Source organism: Octopus sinensis, linkage group LG3, assembly GCF_006345805.1.
Source record: "Octopus sinensis linkage group LG3, ASM634580v1, whole genome shotgun sequence".
In the NCBI taxonomy this organism is placed as follows: domain Eukaryota; kingdom Metazoa; phylum Mollusca; class Cephalopoda; order Octopoda; family Octopodidae; genus Octopus; species Octopus sinensis.
Window position 1 is genome coordinate 55,151,302 of NC_042999.1, and position 22,500 is coordinate 55,173,801.

Sequence of the window (22,500 nt, forward strand, 5' to 3'; positions counted from 1 at the left end):
GTGGAGGTTAAACGTCGACGACGACGACGATGACGAAGACAAGCATCGCCGTCGCACAAAAGGTATTCTTCACTCCCAATCTCCCTTTGAAGCATGTCTGGCTTTGGAGAAATAATACCTTGCATGGAAACAGGTGAAGGTCAGTGACGGGAATGGCATCCGGTTTCCACGAATCTTGTAATGCAAGAAGGGAATATAGCGTTAAATGATGACGACGATGATGAGAGTAAAGAGATGTCACTAAATCCATCAAGGCATCTTAAGCATCATTCAGTTGGTCCTGCTAATTTAGTAGACGAGCAGAGATTTTGGCATGCAGTTTCTTTTATAAGTCCAAGGATTAACGAAAGCAAGTTTAAAGTAAAAGAGAAACAATGAATGATCTGTAGACTTACATGTGTTATTGCAAGGTAAAGCTCAAGTTCAGCAATTCGTCGACCTGAAATCAAAGAGAAACCATGTTTGATATGTATATATTCATACATAAATACACACAGACACATGAAAATAACTTTTCCCCAATTCGTCCCTCGTCTCAGATGTTGAATCTCACAGAGATGGCAAAGGACCAAGGTGATTGGTGATTCACTGTACATGGGAAGACCAGTCCAGCTAAGTAAAATCGAGGCCACGAATGCTTGTCTTTTAGGTCCATGCCTCTGCCCACCATCTGTCCTTGAAAAAACCCTCCCCCGTAACCCATCCTCCTCCCCTTCCACCACCCGACTTCATCACATACTCTATTTCTCTCCTTTTGCTCTCTCACAAACCCACCTTCACAATCTGTCCCTTTCGAATCTCTTCCCCACAACATATGCCCCTAACAACCCCTCCTTCTACCTGTGTTCACACACACAATTCCTTACTCTCCAATCCATCATCATATATACATAAATACGCACACACACACGTATACACACATTAAACAGAAGTTTTAATCAAACTTTATTGCAAATTTTATTCCCTTGTTATTTATTTACGCCCCATTCTGGGGTAACCCGCGCCCCGCCGTGAGAAGCATTGGACTAAAACCTCTCTAAGATGTCGTCCCAGCATGCCATAGTCCAATGACTGAAACAAGTACAACACAAATAGAAAACAAACGAACGTAAAAGCTACAGAAATTCATTCTCTGTGACGCATTTAAGCACATTAAGTTTTGATACTCACCGATGCAACTCCGGGAGCCGTGTCCAAACGGAATTACTGCAAAAGGATGGAATTTGCGGGTGTCACTGCGAAACCATCTCTCAGGGATGAATTCATTAGCATTGGGGAAATTCCTTTCATCACGTGACATTGCGTAATTGTTGATCATGAGACAGGTCTGTTTGAAAGAAATGAAAGATGATTCGATAAATGTCTGTCTATACACATAAATAGATAGAGATATAGATACGTACGTACGTACCTACCTACCAAAATACATGCATCACATCACACTTTGAAGGCTGTGCGTTTGCAATCTAGGAACAGGAAATTATCATAAAGCACCTGGTGAACAAGAGATACAGTGACGCTCTTGTAATCTCAAGGTGCAACCCGCATGTGTAGGCTATGTCATGTTTCTGTAGAAGATATCACACATACGATTAGCAGCTGTCCTAAAATGTCGTCACGGTACTACTTCCCGATGCGGAACGATGTTGTTGCTAAAACAATTTACAATGCCATCCGCAAAAGAAGACGGTCCTCCTCTGTTATGGAATATTCCCATCAAAACCTCTGTCAAATGTAAACACAACAGGCCAGATATTGTTGTGTGGGACAGAGGGTCAAAGGTATGTACCATCATAGAAGTCAGCTGCCTTGCAGATATAAATATCTCTTTGAAAATAAAATAAAAGGAGAATATCCATGGACAACTGCTTCGAAACTTCCAGCTTCTATACCAGACTATGAATTCATATTCATATCAATAATAATTGGAGCACTAGGTTTTGTTAGAAAAAAGCTTAAAGGAGAACCTGGATAAACTGGGATTTTCAGAAAGAGAAATTGACCGGCTGATTCGTACATTACACGTGCAATCTGTGAGTGGAACAATAAAAATATGCAAAACTTTTCCAAAGTTCCAAATGTGAATTTGCCTGTATTAACTGCATCCCAAAGATGGATCCTTGTATCTTTCTTTGTTGGAAACCAGCTCCCCACTCAGTGGATGATTTATAATAGTTAAAAAATAGAAGAAACAAACATAAATGATGGCTGCAATTCCATTTCAAGAAATGCCTTCGTTTGGTTGTTCTTTTAGAGCAACTCAGATATGGCTTTTCAGTTCTGTAAGAGGCCTACACTCTTTTTGCACAAATGTGACGACGATGGGTGTCTTTTGAAGCTGGTGTTTAAGAGAGTTTACCGCCCACGCTGATACCTACGCTCATTCCACCATGGAATATTTCATTGAGCGTTTTATTTCTCTACAACCAGTCATTGTTTGCAACAGACGCCTGTGCATGAAGCTTTTTAAAGTGAAGAAAGGCCTCTGTACAGGGCCAATCCCACTCACTAAACAACGAATACATTTGCCCAAAAGGAAGAACTAACCTGTATCAATGAGTGCAAACGAAGTAGCAGGCGTTACAAAGTTTTCCTTCTACAAGAGGGAAGAACGTCTAAACGAAAAATGTTAGGTGACCGTTGACACTACTGAGTTCATTGGCCCATCGATAGGTTTTGCTTTTTGCCCTGCACGATGTCCAACAACTTTGGTTGCAGGTTTAGTCGCCAACGGCCCGACCATGAGACAGGCTGTACTGGGCTACATGTTAACTATAGCACTAACAATGACCTGACATACATTTGTGGATTAAAGTAACATTAGCGAAAGTTTATTCATACATTTACAAACACATTTGCACGCAATCTATCCAATTGTCGCTTGCACAAAACCCAAGAGCTGTCACTTTGTTAGTGTCTGGTTTGAAATCGGCAAAGGAAAACATTAAATATATCCTAAATCGTTATCACACACGCGCGCGCCTATGTATTTAAATGGAACATATATTTACTTATCTAAATGTACAACGAAATCCTGAGATTGGTTTCTCGTTTGAAGGGAAACTAATAGAAACATACCTATGTGCAGAGCATGATTGATGTATATGTGTGTGTGTGTGTGTGTAGCTTAACTCCCGCTTGTTTCAGTCATTAGTCTGCGGCCATGCTGGGGCATCGCCTTGAAGAACTTTTAGTCGAATAAATCGATCTTAGTACATTTTTTAAAGCCTGGTACTTATTCTATCGGTCTTTTATGCCGAACCTCTAAGTTACGGGGGCGTAAACGAATCAACATCAATTGCCAAGTTGTGATATCGGGCTTCTTTCAGTTTCCGTCTGCCGAATTCACTCACAAGGCTTTGATTTGCCTAGGGCTGTAGTATCAAGTCATCCCATAAGTTCTGTCTGATTTTACATTTTTTAAAATTGAATGAAACTTAATAGTATTTTAGAATGTCTAATGGAATTTAAAATTATTTTTGTGCATTTGTGTACATTTAAACTAATTAAATATTATTTTACAGAATGATAGAATTAAAATTTCTTTGGACATGGAAGTATCCAAAGAGCAAGCGCAAAAAAGGAAACTCTGCAGCCGAAGCAACTCGAAACATAGACTCAATTTATGGAAAAGAATGCTTGAACGAAAGAATTTGCAGAAGATGGTTTGCAAAATTCAGAAGTGGAGATTTCAGCCTTGAAGATGAAGATCGAACAGAACGTCCAGTTGAGTTTGATGATAAGCTCCTTGAGGCATTACTTGAAGAAAATCCTGCATTATCAGTTGAAGAATTGACAGTAAATCTTAGTACAAACCATACAACTGTTCATCGTCATCTTCAACAACTTGGAAAGTTTCCTAAAGTTAGAAAATAAATGCCTCATGAATTGTCCGAAAGCAACCGCAAATCCTGAATTGACATCTGCTCTTCTCTCCATTCTCGCGAACTCATTTCACCCGTTTTGGTTAGACTTGTGACTGATGATGAAAAATGGATCTTCTATTGAAATGTTAAACGTCGTAAACAGTCGCTTGGTAAAAGGGAAAAGGCTCAACCACAACCGAGAAGGGAACTTAATGGGAAAAAGGTTCTTCTCTCTATCTGGTGGGATTGGAAAGGAGTAATTCACTTTGAGTTGCTACCACATAATGCAACAATCAATGCTCAAGTCTACTGTCAGTAATTAGAGCGTTTGAACCAAGCTTTGAAGAAAAAAACCCCGCTTAAATGAATCGAAGTAGAGTGATGTTTAATCAGGACAATGTGCGACCCGACACTGCAAAGACCACATCACAGAAGAACAAAGAGCTTGGTTGGGAAAAAATTCCTCATCCACCTTATTCTCTCGACCTTGCTCCTTCAGACTGCCATTTGTTTCGTAGTTTACAGAATCATCTGGGGGACATAACTTTCGCAAGTCAGGAGGAGGTCGAAACTGACATTTCAGAGTTCTTCGCTTTGAAACCAAAAGAGTTTTATATTGATGGGATTAAAAAGCTTGTAAATAGATGGAAGGAAGTCATAGATAATCAGGGAAAGTACATTGATGATTAAATTTCAATTAAATATAATATTTGATCACTTGTTTTCCTTATTCAAAATCCGGACAGAACTTATGGGATAACCTGATAGAAGCACTTGTCCAAGGTGACATGCAGTGTGATTGGACCCGGAACCGTGTGGTTGGTAAGCACACTTCTTATCACACAGCCACAAGCGTAGAAATTGTTACATATGCGTGTAGAATATGCTTATATGCATTGATCTTGGAACAACGGTGTGAATTAAACATTGGTGGTGTATTTCTGTTGTTCATTTTCAATTACGAGTACACCATACTCGACAATATTCCGTGCACTGACAACGCGTGCGTAGATTCGGGACTACAGAAAATATTCCCACAAGATGCCATGCAGTAAGACCGAACCTAGGTCCACGTGGATGCGAAGAGAGTTTCTTTACTGCTCGGTCATACTGCACCAATACACAAACACGCAGCGTTACACTTTTCCCCTTAATCAATGATTGGCGATATAGATTGATTGGTAATCTGTGTGTAGAGTATATAATACATCTCTTGTGCCGGTGGCACGTAAAACGCACCATTCAAGCGTGGTCGATTCCAGTTCCGCCTGACTGGTTCCCTCATTACAGTCTTGGAGTGATTGGTGTTAGGAAGGAGATCCAGTTGTAGAAACATTGGCAGATCAGATTGGAGCTCGGTGTAGCCTTCTGGCTTACCAGCCCCCAGTCAAACCATTCAACCCATGCCAGCATGGAAAGTGGATGTTAAACGATAATGGTGATGATAATATATATATATACAGGCATGTTTCTTTTTATGTTCAATTATAATAAAATAATTTTATATTAATCTGATGGGTTAATAGGCGCAGGAGTGGCTGTGTGGTAAGTAACTTGCTAACCAACCACATGGTTCCGGGTTCAGTCCCACTGCGTGGCATCTTGGGCAAGTGTCTTCTGCTATAGCCACGGGCCGACCAATGCCTTGTGAGTGGATTTGGTAGACGGAAACTGAAAGAAGCCCGTCGTATATATGTATATATATATATGTATGTGTATGTTTGTGTGTTTGTGTTTGTTCCCCTAGCATTGCTTGACAACCGATGCTGGTGTGTTTACGTCCCCGTCACTTAGCGGTTCGGCAAAAGAGACTGATAGAATAAGTACTGGGCTTACAAAGAATAAGTCCCGGGGTCGATTTGCTCGACTAAAGGCGGTGCTCCAGCATGGCCGCAGTCAAATGACTGAAATAAATAAAAGAGAGTACTCTATACATTTGTAGAGTATAAATTTATTATTCTTAAACAAGAATATTATTGACAGTGACTTCGAAGTTTCAAACAATATGCGCGTGTGTTTGTTTACTGAATTTCTGTCAGAAGACTCAGGTCGACTGGAGGCTTTGGTAGGAATATCCCTTGGCCAAGGTTACACGCCGTGAGATCGAACCAGGGATCACGTAGTTACCAAGCAAACTTCTTAACTACACAGCCATGCCTGCCTGAGTTCCTCTCATCATAGTAGATAAACGTAGTAGAAAATATTGCCAAACTGTCGTTCTTTGAAGAATCGTGAAAGAAGTAGCGAATAAATAAATAAACAAAGTCTCGAAACAGTAGGGAGAAAGAAAAAGAAAATAAATTCTAATGGCTGAAAGAAGATAAGGCTGAAGTGAAGGATAAAAGAGGAGATAAAGACGAAGTCGAATAAAGACACGTAAAAAAAGAAAAAGAAAAAAGGGAAAGAGGCTGACCTAGTTTTTTTATGTTGCAAGATTGTTCTTCATACGATGTATTTAGTGTGTGTGTGTGTGTGTGTGTGTTAACTTACCCCCTTTGGTATGTGGTAGCCATCTAATACAATATCTTCTGTGGTAATTCTGGCTCCGATCGGGATAACTGGATAAAGTCTGCAACAACGACAACACAAATATCATTGAACAGGTTTAAGTAAATGGCAACAACAACAACAACAACAACAGCAAAAATGGGTTTAAGTTTTGGCACATGGCCAGAAATTTTAGGGGAAGTGTAGAGTCAATTTCCTCGACCCCAGTGTTTCACTGGTACGTAATTTATCGACCTCGAAAGGATGAAACGCAAAGTCGAACCCGGCGGAATTTGATCTCACAACGCAAGGAACGTTAAGCATTTTCACCGACAATAAAGATTCTGTCAACTCGCCACCCTAACAACAACAACGCCAGTAGTTTTGAGGGGATGGGGTTTATCGACCCCGGAGGGATGGAGGATAAAGCTGATATCCGCTGGATTTGATCTCAGGACGTAAAGAGTCAATAACAACAGCAACAACATCAACAATAGTTTCAAATTTTGCACAAGGTGCAGGAGTGGCTGTGTGGTAAGTAGTTTGCTCACCAGCCACATAGTTCCGGGTTCAGTCCCACTGCGTGGCACCTTGGGCAATTGTCTTCTACTATAGCCTCGGGCCGACCAGAGCCTTGTTTGTCCCCCCACCAACATCGCTTGACAACCGATGCTGATGCGTTTGCGTCCCCGTAACTTACCGATTCGACAAAAAAGACTGATAGAATAAGTCCCGGGGTCGATTTTCTCGACTAAAGGCGGTGCTCCAGCATGTGTGCAGTCAAATGACTGAAACAAGTAAAAGAATAAAAGAAAAAAAGGGCCAGTAATATCAGGGGTGGAGTGGGGGTGGGGGTAAGTTGAATACGTCGATGCTTGTGTTGAAATGAAGGTGCGTTTTCACAGCGGATGGCTTTCCTGACCTGCAGGACCTAGCTCATCTGGTCAGATGTTTCTTGAGACGGCGATCAGGCGATAAGCACACACCACTGAAGCTACTGTATTAGCAACTTCTGACCGACTTTTGTTGCTGAACGGTTCCGAGAGGTGACCGCTTAATTTGACCACCAAACTGATGCCGCTATACATTGTGGATATCCAGAGAGTTTAAAGATCGGACCGAACTCGGCAGCTCTTAGGACAGTCGCCAGGTAGTCATAATTTACCCCGTCGAACACTCTGAACTGATCCATTATTGGTCAGCACACTGCCAAAGCTAGATCTATTCCTGATTCGTTCAACGATGCTGCGAATGAGGAGGATGTCGTAATTAGATCGTACGAGGATAACACAGGTGTGCGTGTCCCTCATTACTCAACTGACAACAAGCATCAACAACACACTAGAAGCACGTGAGCCCAAGAACAAACTGTAGGTGACCAATATGATCTGTAAATTTGACCATAAAACTGAAAGTTGTAACCTTCAGAATACTAATTGCTACACTGGACAGACTGGTACGACATTTTCACGTAGACTCACCATGCACTTGCAACATTACGCCACAAATCACAATACGAATTTGATAGGAAAATGCTGGACGAGAATGCTTATATACTTTATAAAAATCCATACAAAAATAGAAGATTATGGAAACCATATTTATATCGCAATATAATGTCAAAATAAAACACATGTCAAAAAGTTAACAAGTGTTAACAGGTGTGGCCGCCACTTGGTTTCGGGTTCAATCTCCACTACGTGGCAAGTGTCTTCTACTATAGCCTCGGGCCGATCAAAGCATTGTGAGTGTATTTGGTAAACGGAAACTGAAAGAAGCCCGTCGTATATGTTTGTGTGCCTGTGTTTGTCTCTCTCTCATCGCTTGAAACCGATGTTGGTGTGTTTACATCCCCGTAACTTAGCGGTTCGACAAAAGTTTCCGATAGAATAAGTACTAGGTTCACAACGAATAAGTCCTGGGGTTGATTTGTTCGACTAAAAGGCGGTGCTCCAGCACGGCCGCAGTCAGCTGACTGAAACAATATGTATGTGTATGTGTGCGAGATCGTATGTATGTTTGCGTTCATTTGCTTTTTAAGTGTAACTTTGGTCATTGGTTTGCTCCCCCCCACCAATCAACACTACCACCACTCCGCCACCTGCCGGTCGAGGTATTTGGGAAGAAGGATGATAAAAAGTAAAAACAAATAGAATTTAAAAAAAAAAACCCTAAAGTATTGAAATAATTAGCATTAGAATTTCATAGACTCAGTAAAAAAAAAAAATTTGAAGAGAAAAGAAAAAGTAAAGAAAAAGAGAGAGAGGGAGAAAGTAACGTTGTCTGATAGAGGCATCAAGTTCAAAGAGAAAGGATTGGAAGACTTAAGCGGTGAATCCAGTTCCAATGAGTGATGAGTGACTGCTCCAGCTGTCTGTAGTCTCAAGATTCGGGTCAGTGCCTTTTCGTAGAACATTCACCAGTTCTCCGCCAAAATGGTATTTTAATCATATTTCTATTCTTACAAGCTTCAGTATATAATTCACTGACAGCGCAGTAAAAGAAGTTCTAGAAGTGGGCGGTGTAGCCCTCTGGGAGGCAGAATAATTACTTACGAAAAGGAGGTGGCGAGGGGACTGGCAGGGTGGGCTGTAGAGGTTGGTACGTCAATAAGCAAGGTTATTTTTCATGTTGTTATCGTTTTCGTTTTTTGTTTTAAGGATGTGCCTGCTACGAGAACTGTGGAATGGAGAAAGTGTTGAAAGAAGTGTTTTCTTAGACCTACCAAAACTGAGAGTGAAACACGGTGCCTCCTTTCATTTAGCATTGAAGAATTACATGTGTTGGTAGCTTAAACAGGAACCTGGACAGAATTGGTTGTTAGTGAACGGGGGGGGGGGGGGGTTAGAGGCCATGGTTGTCGTTCAGCAGCAGACTTATGTGTTAAAAAAAAATCCATGCATGACCATCCCGTGACTTATTTTCGACATAGTGTATCTAGGAATACGTCACTCAATGTATCTTGAACCCTTTTGTTACTCTATTTACTCTTTTACTTGTTTCAGTCCTTTGACTGTGGCCATACTGGAGCACCGCCTTTAGTCGAGCAAATCGACCCCGGGACTTATTCTTTGTAAGCCCAGTACTTATTCTATCGGTCTCTTTTGCCGAACCGCTAAGTGACGGGGACGTAAACACACCAGCATCGGTTGTTAAGCAATGCTAGGGAGACAAACACATATACACACATATATATATATATACATATATACCACAGGCTTCTTTCAGTTTCCGTCTACCAAATCCACTCACAAGGCATTGGTCGGCCCGGGGCTATAGCCGAAGACACTTGCCCAAGATGCCACGCAGTGGGACTGAACCCGGAACCATGTGGTTGGTTAGCAAGCTACTTAACACACAGCCAAATACACTTTGGTTTTTATTAATTTCGAAAGTAATACTCTTTTACTAGTTTCAGTTATTTAACTGCGGTCATGCTGGAGCACCGCCTTTAGTTGAACAAATCGATCCTAGGACTTATTCTTAGTAAGCCTAATACTTATTCTATCGGTCTCTTTTGCCGAACCGCTAATTACGGGGACGTGAACACACCGACATCGGAGACCTAGCGTTAGCACGCCGGGCGAAATGTTTAGCGTAATTTTACGTTCATTACATTCTGAGTTCAAATTCCGTTGAGGTCAGCTTTGCCTTTCATCCTTTCAGGGTCGATAAATTAAGAACCAGTTGCGTATTGGGGTCGATCTAATCGACTGGCCTTCCCCACCACCGAAATTTTACCTCTCCGTAACCTAGCGGTTCGGCAAAGAGACCGATAGAATAAGTGCTAGGCTTACAAAGAATAAGTCCTGGACTCGATTAATTCGACAAAAGGCAGTGCTCCAGCATGGTCGCAGTCAAATGGCTGAAACAAGTAAAAGAATAGAGAATATATGTATGCATCTTTTTACCCGTTTTAGTCATTAGATTGTGTCCATGCAGTTTATTCTATCGACGTCTAGCGGAATCGCGCTGTTACAAGAACGCAAACAAAACAAAAACAGTTGTGAAAAAGTGCGAAACGGGGGACAAACGCAAACATATATACAATAGGCTTCCACACAGTTTTCGTCGACCAAATTCACTCGTAGGGCATTTGTGTACCGTATAGTGGGACTGAACACCAAACCACATGGTTACAAACTGAACTTCATGACCACACATACACATCTGTCTATGTATCTATCTAGCTGTCTGTCTGTCTCTATCTATCTATCTATCTATCTTGTATTTCTGCATCTATCTATCTATTATCTATCTATCTATCTATCTATCTATCTATCTATCTATCTATCTATCTATCTATCTATCTATCTATCTATTATGCATGTCTGCATCGATCTATCTATCTGTCTATCCATCTTGTATGTCTGCATCTATCTATCTATCTATCTATCTATCTATCTATCTATCTATCTATCTATCTATCTATCTATCTATCTATCTATCTATCTATCTATCTATCTATCTATCTATCCTGTATGTCTGCATCTATCTATCTATCTATCTATCTATGCACATATATGTGTGCGTGCGTATGCAGCATACATTATGTGTGTGTGTGTGTGTGTGTAATGAGAGAGGCAAAGCTAGGCAATATCATCACTAAGAGATAAACCAAATTTCAAGGTCGTGACTCCTCTGTGACCGGAACCAAACAGGGTGCACGGAGGATGGTAGTGATGAGGGGTAGCGGGAGAAGAAGAAGGAAGCCAGAGACAGACGGACTGACAGACAGACAGAGAGGTCGACATCGAGGATCTGCAGCAGATTGCCTCTACGTGCCATGTTTCGTTTTCAGTATGAGCGCATGTGTTTATGAGTGTATGTGTATGCGGTAGAAAATACCGTGTGTGTACTGTTATATTTGTGGAACTGACGCCCGTGATATATATATATATATATATATATATATATATATATATATATATATATATATATATATATATCAATCACGGGCGTGATATAAGAATAATGTGACAACAAAAGAATGAAAGAGACCTCGATATTATGTAAAATAGAGGAATTTATCTATAAATATAATATGTGACAATTGGTCGGTTGCCACAATAAAACTCAGAGTTTCGGATGTCGGGGCGGAAGTACATGCGCGCATACGCGGATTCTTTGAGCGTGGGTTTACCTTTTCCGAGTATTTTTTTACTTTCTCCCTATTCGGGTAATGTCCCTTTATTTAACGGTCATTCTCATAGCTCTTTTGTTTGTCTTAATATCTGACGAGATGCCGGAGCAAGCAGACTTCTGCCCCGACATCCGAAACTCCGAGTTTTATTATGGTAACCGACTAATTGTCATATACATACATACATACATATATATATATATACATATATATATACACACACGCGCAAATACAGATGCAATGTAAATAATGTATAGTTAGGTACATAATCTGTATGTATATATGCAAGTATGTCCTGATATTTGTAGGTACGTGTGTATACATGCATACACACACACACACACGCGCACACACGTACAAATGCATTCATGCATACAGGGAGGCATGTATGTATACCTACATACATGCACACATCCATCCAGCCATCTCCGAACGCAGTATAGGTGGTTCCGATAAGGTAGTTATCCGCCCCTGATTGGAATTCTCCCGTATGACATATACGCATGCTCAATGACTTGCTTTTACTTCCGCGGACTAACGACTCGCAGGCTGAATGACCGGTTAATATGTCCCCGAAGAAATTGCGCAAATACTGTTGTATATGCAGCAATTATAGAGGGAAGAATGTAAATGGCAAAGTTATTTTACTTCATAGATACCCTGCAAACGTCGCCATTCGTCGTATTTGGCTTCAGAGATCGAAACTTGTGGAGAAAGACTTTGTTTACATTGCAAATAGTCAGATTTGCTCCCAGCATTTCGTCAATTCAAATGGACCATCGACATATCACTCATTGCCATCCGTTTTTCCAAACAAAGTATTTAAAATATTTGTAAGTGCATGATCATATACGCAGTTAGTAGATGAGTGAAATGTCTATGATTTATCTCCTCATTAATAGATTAGAACATGTTAAAATTCAAGTGGTCTACCTTGGGCTAAACACATAAGTTTAAACTAACAAGTGTTGTGTTGATGTACAGGTATTTTTAATAAAGCATTTTACATTCAAAGAATAAATACGTTGAAATGTTCTGAATGAAAGGGAAATTCGAGTAAGCCTAGCTGTAATATTTTTCTTTATATATATTTTTTTGTTTGATTAAACAATAAATTTACAGCATTGAATCTAATATTCCTCTAATTATTAATAGACATAATAGATTAATAGACTGTGACTGTCACTCCCTCTTCTACACCTCATCATGCTTATGGCTAAATCAGTGAATGATTACTGAAAGTTATGCCCACGTAAAACCGTATTTAACTTATTTGCAGAATATACAAATGAATGAATGTGAAGATATTGAGACCAGGGAAGGCGAAGATATGAATGTCCCTGAACAGCTTGGTTGCTTCGTAAGTCCTTCTATGTCTATGTTGAACAATTCTTTAATGTTTCATGATTACATGGCCTAGTGGTTAGAGCAGCGGACTCGCGGTCGAGAGGTCGCGGGTTCGAATCAGACTGGGCGATGTGTGTGTTTGTGAGCGAAACACCTAAGCTCCACGCGGCTCCAGCAGAAGGTAATGGCGAACTTCTGCTGACTCTTTCGCCACAACTTTCTCTCATTCTTACCTCCTGCATCTTGCAGCTCACCTGCGATTGACCGGCGTCCCATCCAGGTGGGGAACCTATACGCCAAAGAAACTGGGAAACCGGCCCTTATGAGCCAGGCATGGCTTGAGAAAGAACAAACAACAACTGTAGTCCTGTTAATCCTGAATCAATCTCAGCTTTTACACACAAGTCAGTGCAAGCTATACAAGAAATTCGTACCAAGGAAATAGGAATACAACGTGATCTTGTCAATAAACCTATTTATACAAATAGCAGTACTCAGGCCTTGGAAAGTAAGATGGTGGATTGTGAAACACAGGCAACAGCATCTGTGCTTACATATGAAGATGTGAAAAATGATAAACAGAAGCTTCTATTTTACACGGGAATACCAGATTCCATGACGTTTGATTGTCTTTTTGATGAAATTAAAGATGATGCGGTAAGTGAAATGGCGTGGGCAGTCCGCTGAAGTATAATTGTCTGCATAGAGCGCCGCCTAGCCAAGGGAGATAATCTACTTACCGGAAAGACCTATAGCTGTGAAAACAACAGAAAGATTGGACATTTTACTGTTATAAGACGGAAGTTGTCAGCAGGTGGCTGTGTGTGTGTATGTTTGTAGCTCTCCTGTTAAACTACCTTTGTCCAACCAGTCGCCATGATTGACCGCTAACTCCAAAAGTTTTTTTAAAATTTTTCTCTCTGTTTATTTCCTGGTGTTAATTTCTGTTGAAGAGCGTAGGCTCGAAACGTAAAAGACTTTCTACCTTCCCGAGCGTCCAACTAACACACCTATACACCTGTCTTCGTCTTTTGTTTTTCTGTAAATTTCAACTATATATATATATATATATATATATATATATATATATATATATATATATATATATATATATATATATATATATATATACACATATACATACACACACACACACAATGTATATTTAAGTATGATACACAAATTTGTGTGTGTGTGTTTATATGTACATATCGTTTTGCGCCGGCAGTCCTCCCTTGGCCGATAAATATACCGGCTGAAGCTACGCTTCGTTTTGGATGTTAAGTTTTATTTAAAAATTGATCGTTAACCTGAAGAATATTTATTAATCTTTAACGGAGGAAGATTGACAGTGACTTTGAAGTTCCGGCTTGCTCACCTTTGTCACCCACACACATATCGTCATCATCATCATCATCATCATCATACTGTCTAAGTCCTAGGACATATAGCGTCAGTTACCCATTCCATGACACATCAGTGACTAGCCAGTCTTTTACAGGGTTACACATTTACAGCCGAGTGGACTGGAGCAAGTTTTTTGCTCAAGAACACAATGCAGCGCTGGATCCAGGAATCGAAACCACGATCTTGCGAGCGACGCACTTAAGCACTGGGCCACGGATCTTCATACACGCTACACCGTCATCATCTCGCATGTATATATATATATATATATATATATATATATATATATATATATAAGTATATGTCTGTGTGTTTGCTTTAAATTTCACATAAAACAAGCACTCAGTCATATATACACACAGAAACAGAGACATACATACGTATACGTACATAGACGCACGTACAGACAGACAGACAGACACGCACGCAGACAGCAACAACATTAGCCTGTGATGACAGATGATGGAGATGAAGGCAAAGGTTTAAACAGTACGAGGACAGACACTCTCTTCATTTAACTAACACTAAGATCAAACATTGAGAGTTATGGAGGGTGGTGAGAAGAAGACAGTAGCTAATAGGTAGAGGCGACAGAGTTTTAGGAAGGCTTTTGCATCTGTTAACTGAGTGCAACAGACCCCTGTTAATAGTTGACAGCCATTTAAAGGAGACCAAGTTCTTGTGAGACGAAAAACTAATGTTACTTCGTGCTATGAACTCGGTCACCCTTACAAACACATTGTTTAAAAACTCGACTATTTTTAACGTGTGTGTCCCATTAATCCTTTAACTACTTTGTAAATAAAACAGAAAAAGGGGTTAAGTTTTGTTGAAAGCTTATTCTCCACTATTACTGTCAAACGCGGTTATTTCTCAAATGTTACAAACACTGTAACGATAGAAACTGAGAAGTTTGGATCGTTTGTTTCTTTGGCCAGGTTGTTAGACATAAAAAACGAACAGAAATACAGTGATAGCTCGCAGTACGAGTTTAACCCGTTCCATGACTGAACTCCTCTTACGATTTACTCGTTTTACAAATCAATTTTCTCCGTTGGAATTAACTAAAATATAATTAATCCGTTCCAGTCCCACCAAACCACTCAAAAATAATTTTGTATAGGTTTTAAAGCAGAAAAATGTAAAATGACAATTATGTAAAATGACAAGTAAAATGGCAATTATAAAAAAGAATGGCACGTAAAAAGCACCATCCGAACGTGGCCGACGCTAGTACCAAACGTGATCGATGCCCAAGCTCGCCTAACTGGCTCCTGTGCCGGTGGCACTTAAAAAGCACCCACTATATTCTCGGGGTGGTTGGCGTTAGGAAGGGCATCCAGCTGTAGAAACACCGCCAGATCAGATTGGAGCCTGGCTCTCCAGATCTCAGTCAAACCGTCCAACCCATGCCAGCATGGAAAACGGACGTTAACCGATGATGAGAATGCAAAAGAAATATGTAAACTGGTTTTATTAACCGAATTATTTTAATGATGGGACGATTTGTGTGCTCGTACTGCGGATTTCCGCTCGTAATTCAAGACAAAATTTCGCACGAGTCTCGGCTCGTACAGCAAATTACTTGTACAATGGGGCACTCGTACTGCGAGGTTCTACTGTAATCACAACTGGACAATGAGAAATTTTTCATAAGGGACGCGTAATCTTTTGCCTTTTATTTGCTGCTGTCATTGGACTGCGGCCATGCTGGGGCCTTGGCGGATTTTACTTCAATGAATCGACCTCGGGACTTTTTTTCTTTTTAAGTCTGGTTCTTATTCTATCCGTCTCTCTGTTTTGCCGCACTGTTAAGTCACGGGGACGTAAGCAAACAAACACCGGTTGTCAAGCGATGGGGGTTACATAAACACGATGACACGCATATATATATATACACATGCACACACACACACACACACACACACAGAGTAATACTTCACTTTACGAGACCCTAGCTTTACGAGTTTCATTTTATAATAAATATAAAAATGTTAAACAACCATTTCGTGAGTGTGGCAACGTCGCAACATGTGGTTAACACTGGTCCTGACGCCCCTACACAGGGACGGAGTAAAATGACATCATGACATTTCCTTGTTACTATGAGAAATTATTGCTCTGCTTTACGAACATTCTGAAATTATCTCGTATACCGAGGCATCATTGTATATATATATATATATATATTTGTATTCTATTTTAAATTTTATTTGTTTCAGTCAATTGACTGCGACCATGCTGAAGCACGGCCTTTAGTCGAACAAACCGCCCCCAGGAATTCTTCTTTGTAAGCCTAATACTTATTCTATCGGATTCTTTTGCCGAACCGTTAGGTTACAGGGACGTAAACACACCAGCATCGGTTGTCAAGCGATGTTGGAAGGGGGTGGACAAACACAGACGCACAAACATATACAAAAATATATATATATATATATACGACGGGCTTCTTTCAGTTTCCGCCTACCAAATCCACTCACAAGACTTTGGTCGGCCCGAGGATATAGTAGAAGACACTTTCCCAAGGTGTCACGCAGTGAGACTAAACCCGGAACCATGTGGTTGGTAAGCAAGATACTTTCAGACGCCCGCCTTTGGACGCCTGCGTTTGCCCGCTTTCGCTTGCGTTAGACTATATACATACATACATACACACACACACACACACACACACACATACATATATATATATATATATATATATATATATATATATATATATATATATATATATGTATAGTTGAAATTTATAGAAAAGCAAAAGGCGAAGACAGGTGTATTTGACGCTCGGAAAAAATGAAAAAGTCATTTATCTTTCGAGCCTACGCTCTTCAACAGAAAGGAATAAGAGAAAATAAACAGAGAGAGAATGAAAAAAAAAACCTAGTAGATTTCAGCGTTCCAGCATCGCGTATATATATATATATATATATATATATATATTATATATCTACACACACACACAAACAGTGAGATTTCACGCCGTTTGCATCTACCAAATGCACTCACGAAGCACTGGTCGATCCAAGGCAATAGTAGAAAACATTTGTCCAAGCTGCCGCACTGTAGGACTGAGCCCGAAACCATTTAGTTACGAAGCGGGCTTTTTAACCACACAACCATGTCTGCGCCAGGAAAACAATTTTAATGAAATTCAGTTTGGCTTTAAGTGTAGAGCAACTTGACGCGAGAGCAACTAATTTCTTACAAGTGAGCAATAACGACTACACAGTATTACCGACTCAGAATTTGGTACGGAACAAAGGTTAAAATGAACGACTGTTCGTACCATTTCTTATACTAAAAAAATTCACTGAACCAAAACCAAATAATGTTCACCATAATTCTTATTTATTTGCCCATTTATCTTTTTCTCCTTTTTTTTATCTCTCAATTATCCTCCTGTTGTTGTTTTGAACTAATCACAATCTAAGGTCTCTCGTCGTTTTAACGTCCGCTTTCCATGTGTTCGATGGTTTGACTGAGGACTGGGGAGCCAGGAGACTGTACCAGGCTCAATCTGATCTGGCAATGTTTCTACAGCTAGATGCCCTTTCTAACGCCAACCACTCCGAGAGTGTAGTGAGTGCTTTTATGTGCCACCGGCACGAGGGCCAGTCAGGCGGTTCTGGCAACGACCACGCTCAAAAGATCCTCCAATAAATTCACCTCACCATTTGTCACAAAAGGAAGTGATACACACCATACGTACACATAGACATATTTATTTTCGGCTTTTCTACGGACTATCTATCCCTTCCTTTCCCCTCTTCTCTTGAAATTCCTTGTTTTTCCGACGAAGAGCCATACTCGAAACGTCATTTCAACTCCCATTTTCCCGTCTAAAACTTTCACTGAGCGTCAATCAAATATATATTCTCTGTGTGTACGTCTAATTCACTTTTGTTGCTTAAAGTTCTGGAGTGAATTTGTTCGGCTAAAACAAGCACTCAGTCATATACACTCATAGAAACATACATATATGGCGGTGCCCCAACATGGCAACAGCCCAATGGCTGAAACAAGTACAAGATTAAAAAATAATGGATGCACGAGAGAAAGAGAGAAATGAAAGAAGGAAAGAGAGAGAGAGAGAGAGAGGTTGTGCTTACCGCATCGACTCCTTTAAAACTGCTTTCAAGTAAGGCATGTTAGTTAAGTGTGAACTTTGACACGGTTGACCCTGTAGCGTCCGGGAAATTTCCTCATGAAGTTTTTCTTGAACTTCAGGGTTGCTAGCCAAAAGGTAGATAGCAAATCCGAGAGAATTGGATGCCTGTAGAAGAGATGAGGACAGGATAAGATTAGAATTATTTAAGGTTAGTAAAGGGTGTTAGGGCAATAGAGTAAAAGGCGGAGTTTATTGTTACTGTTAACTACTTCCGGTTAGGTAACAATGGCGAACTTATTAAACATGGTAATGCAGTATCGTCCTCATGGTCGTCCTTTTAAAGTCCGCTTTTCCATGCTAGCATGGAACAAACGGAATTTGTGAGTCATATTGTATATGATCGGACACCCTTCCTGTCGACAATCCACGTCTGTTTCCAAGCAAGGTAATATTTCCCCATGACCTGGTAGTATGTTTTCCACAGAATACTGGAAATGAACGACGTCGCTTATATGATGGTGCTCCTCGTTTACATCCATCACATGATGTCGAGACAAGGGCATAAACAGCCTCACATACATATTTGGTCATTGAAAACAAGTGAGGGTTGGTACAGCAAGAGCACCTATTAATGAAGACTATGACGATGAATACAAACAAATAATAATAATAATAATAATAAAAAGCAGACAGAATTTTACCGTATCAAGACCTGCCAAGAACAGTTCAGCCATATTGGAATAAATTTCTGCCATTGAAAATGAAGGATTGCTTAGAAGATAGTTGAGTAAAGCGGTTCCATTTTGGGGTGGATCAACTTGTGATCTATCTTTTGAATATCCCACCAATTGCTGATCAATAAATTCTTGAGCTTTAAATAGAAAGAAGAAAACAGAACATATACAGTGTGGTGGTAGCAATGGAGTTTGGTCAAAGAGGGAGAAAGAGGGAGAGAGAGAGAGAGAGAGAGAGAGGAGAGAGAGAGAGAGAGAGTGAGAGAGAGTAAAGAAGGTTAAAAGGTGAAGTTGATCTTAATTTCTCCCTTGGAGGAAGGGAGTAAATCAATTAAATCAGCCCCAGTTTCTGACTGGCATTTTACGTTATCAATTCCGAAAGGCTCAAAGTTAAGTTTGACGCCATCGCGATTTGAACTCGGAACGTAAAGAGAGCCGGAAGAAAAACCATAAGGCCGTTTTTCCGACTCCCCAATGGTTCTATTAATCTGCTGCACTCGCACACATTTGATTTAACCAAAAGAAAAGATGAAGAGGAGAAGAAATAGAGACAGTCTCTTCTTTCCTATACAATGAAAATACGAACACTTATTATATACGTTGTGGAGACCTTAGGACATAATAGGGACAATCGGGAAAGTAGCGCCAGAGGGAGGGAGAGAGAGAGAGAGAGACAGAGAGAGAGACTCCATCACGGGGAAGCCAAGTGAGGTACAGACCTTTAAGTTTTAACCAGCCCCTAAGTTTAACTAACTGGCGCCATCTATACAAGACGCATGTTTCAGGGTCCGTCTAGAGTACGATAATTGCGATTCTATTTTGCTTCGACGGACATTTTTTCAAAAGACTCTTAATTGATACGAAAATATTTTCATTCCATCCTTTTCTATTATTTTAATCTTTTCTTTATCTTAATCCTCTTGTCTTGTCTTTTCTCTTCGTGTCCCTCCCCACCCCACCCTACCCCCTATCTGTTTGCTTTTATTTATTTCGTCCTGTCTTCCGCTCCTTATATCTTTGATGGGACGAACGAAATTGCCCAACGTATTTTGATATATAAACAACCAAACCGCTACCGACTCCCTCTCTCTGTATGCTCATTCCCAACACACACACACACACCCGAATAGAGCTCAGTGGAGAAGCTGTTGCTACCAATCCAACATCCCGAAGGTAGAAAGAACGCAGCGTATAGCGAGGTCCAATCTATCCATAGGTGATGGTCATCAACAGATTTGCATATCCCATACGTATCGGAAGTGAGCTAGAGCGTTAAAACTTAGTTTTTCAAGTAATGAGGCGATCGGAAATTAACGAATATCCGATGTATACGATAGAATTCTTTTCTTTTTAATTAATTGGTCACATTCATAATTAGTTAGATCTGCCATGAAAAATGCATACAAGACTGTGGTCATGCTGGGGCACCACCTTCAAGACTTCTTTTGGTTGAATGAATCAACCCCAATACTTATTTTTGTGAAGCCTGGTACTTATTCTATCGGTCTCTTTTCCCGAACCACTAAGTTATAATGATGTAAACATGTCAATACTGGTTGTCAAGCAGTGGTGGGACACACACACACACAGACACACACACAGAGGCTTCTTTCAGGCTTTGATCGCCCTGAGGCTATAATAGAAGACACTTGTCCAAGGTGGGACTGAACATCAGCAAAAGCGTGACTTGTTCACGAATAGATATAAAATGCCATTAAACTAACTCTTGTATCTCTCACTCTCACTCTCTCTCCACACACACACACACACACACACATTTGCCCTATGGTCATTTTAATAAAATATCCTCCTAACGAACCATTTTTGATATGCTTTCAACCGCCCCATGACCCCCATCCCCGGACAGAAGATACAAATAGCCACTATAGTGAAACGTGCGTTGTGAAACAAACACCAAAAAGTGCATTTTGCGTTTATCATACTTCTCTGAACCTCTCTTCTCCCTCTCTCACACACACACACATCTATATGACATTGTACCGAAGGACAACAAAGTCCTTGGAACAAACAATTTACAAACCGTCCAAAGAATAAAAAAAAAAATGATTAAAATAAAACAAATATTCAGAACAGGATAAAAAAAAACAAACGAAAAGACAATGTAAAAAAAAAAACATATATAAAATCACAGCCAAATCACAACAGAAATAGTTGGACATTCCAAACTGACTTGACCTCGTCATGTGTAAATACTACATACACCAGGCATATATATATATATATATATATATATATATATATATATATATATATATATATATATATGTGTGGTGTGTTGTGTTTGTGTGTTGTTGTATATATATATATATATATATATACATACAAACATATACATGTGTATGTGTCTATATATATATATATACTTATATATGTATATGCACATATACACACATACATACATATATACTTACACAGGCATATATATATATATCGACGTACACATACATATATGTATGCTGCAGTGGTTTTGGCAGTCGTTGGCCGGTGTTTAGGTGAGTGGTGATGGGGTGGCTTTGATAACGTGTTGATGGTGGTTGTGGTGTGCTGTTTCAACAGGTTTCTCAGTACTGTTAGTAGTAGTAGTAGTATCAGTAGTAGTAGTAGTAGTAGTAGTAGTTAGACGTGTCGCCAATGCCCGCTAACCGTGGTGGTGAGCTGGTAAAAACACACACACACACACAATCACTGACGTATCCTTTTGTTTGTTTGTTTGATTTCTTTTTTCTTTTTTTCACCTGGTGACCCTTGTACTCATCCAGACTTAGCAACGACGAGGGAAGTTGAGTGGACACAGGAAATGTGTGAATGGCGACGGGGTTTGGTGGATGGAAGGAGCAATGAGAAAGAGAGAAGAGGTGGAAGATGCTATGAATTGAACAAAATAACGCTATTTTTATTTGAACTAATCGCTCATATTAAAATGCACATACACGTGTATGTATACACCTCGTCGCTTTCTATCTCTCCGCGTACATACATACATAGTTCAGGTTACATGCTCAGGTTTATACCGATAATTATTGGGGCCCTGAGATATGTAACACACTGCCTAAATACCAATCTTGAGAAATTAGGCTTCTCAAAACCAGAAAGGAGAAAGCTAATTCGAAAACTACAGATCTAATCCACCACTGGAACTGTAAAAATCTGTGAAGCTTTCCAGAAGTTTATCATTTGGGGGTCGATAAAATAAAATACCTTTCGAGCACCGGGGATTGATACAATCGACTAGCCCCCTCTCCCACCTCCCTACAAAAGATCTCAGGTCTTGTGAAGGGGTATTTTACCGAATTCCTTTTAGTTACCGAAATGGCTTGCAATAGTTGCACACCGTGCAATAAATTAGCCGACAAGGGAGCAGTGGGTATGATCTGTGTAGAG

At 40.1% G+C, this 22,500-nt stretch overlaps 1 protein-coding gene across 1 annotated transcript in view; it reads right to left on the reverse strand.

The window, feature by feature from the left end:
* The window catches only part of LOC115209661 (cytochrome P450 27C1), a 113,995-nt gene that overhangs the window by 962 nt on the left and 90,533 nt on the right, over nt 1–22,500 (reverse strand). Inside the window, exons 5-9 of the mRNA XM_029778129.2 lie at nt 19,066–19,235; nt 18,366–18,529; nt 6,357–6,435; nt 1,171–1,327; nt 396–439 (exon numbers count right to left, since the gene is read on the reverse strand). Coding sequence (XP_029633989.1) covers nt 396–439; nt 1,171–1,327; nt 6,357–6,435; nt 18,366–18,529; nt 19,066–19,235 — 614 coding nt within the window. The remainder of the gene's footprint in view (nt 1–395; nt 440–1,170; nt 1,328–6,356; nt 6,436–18,365; nt 18,530–19,065; nt 19,236–22,500) is intronic.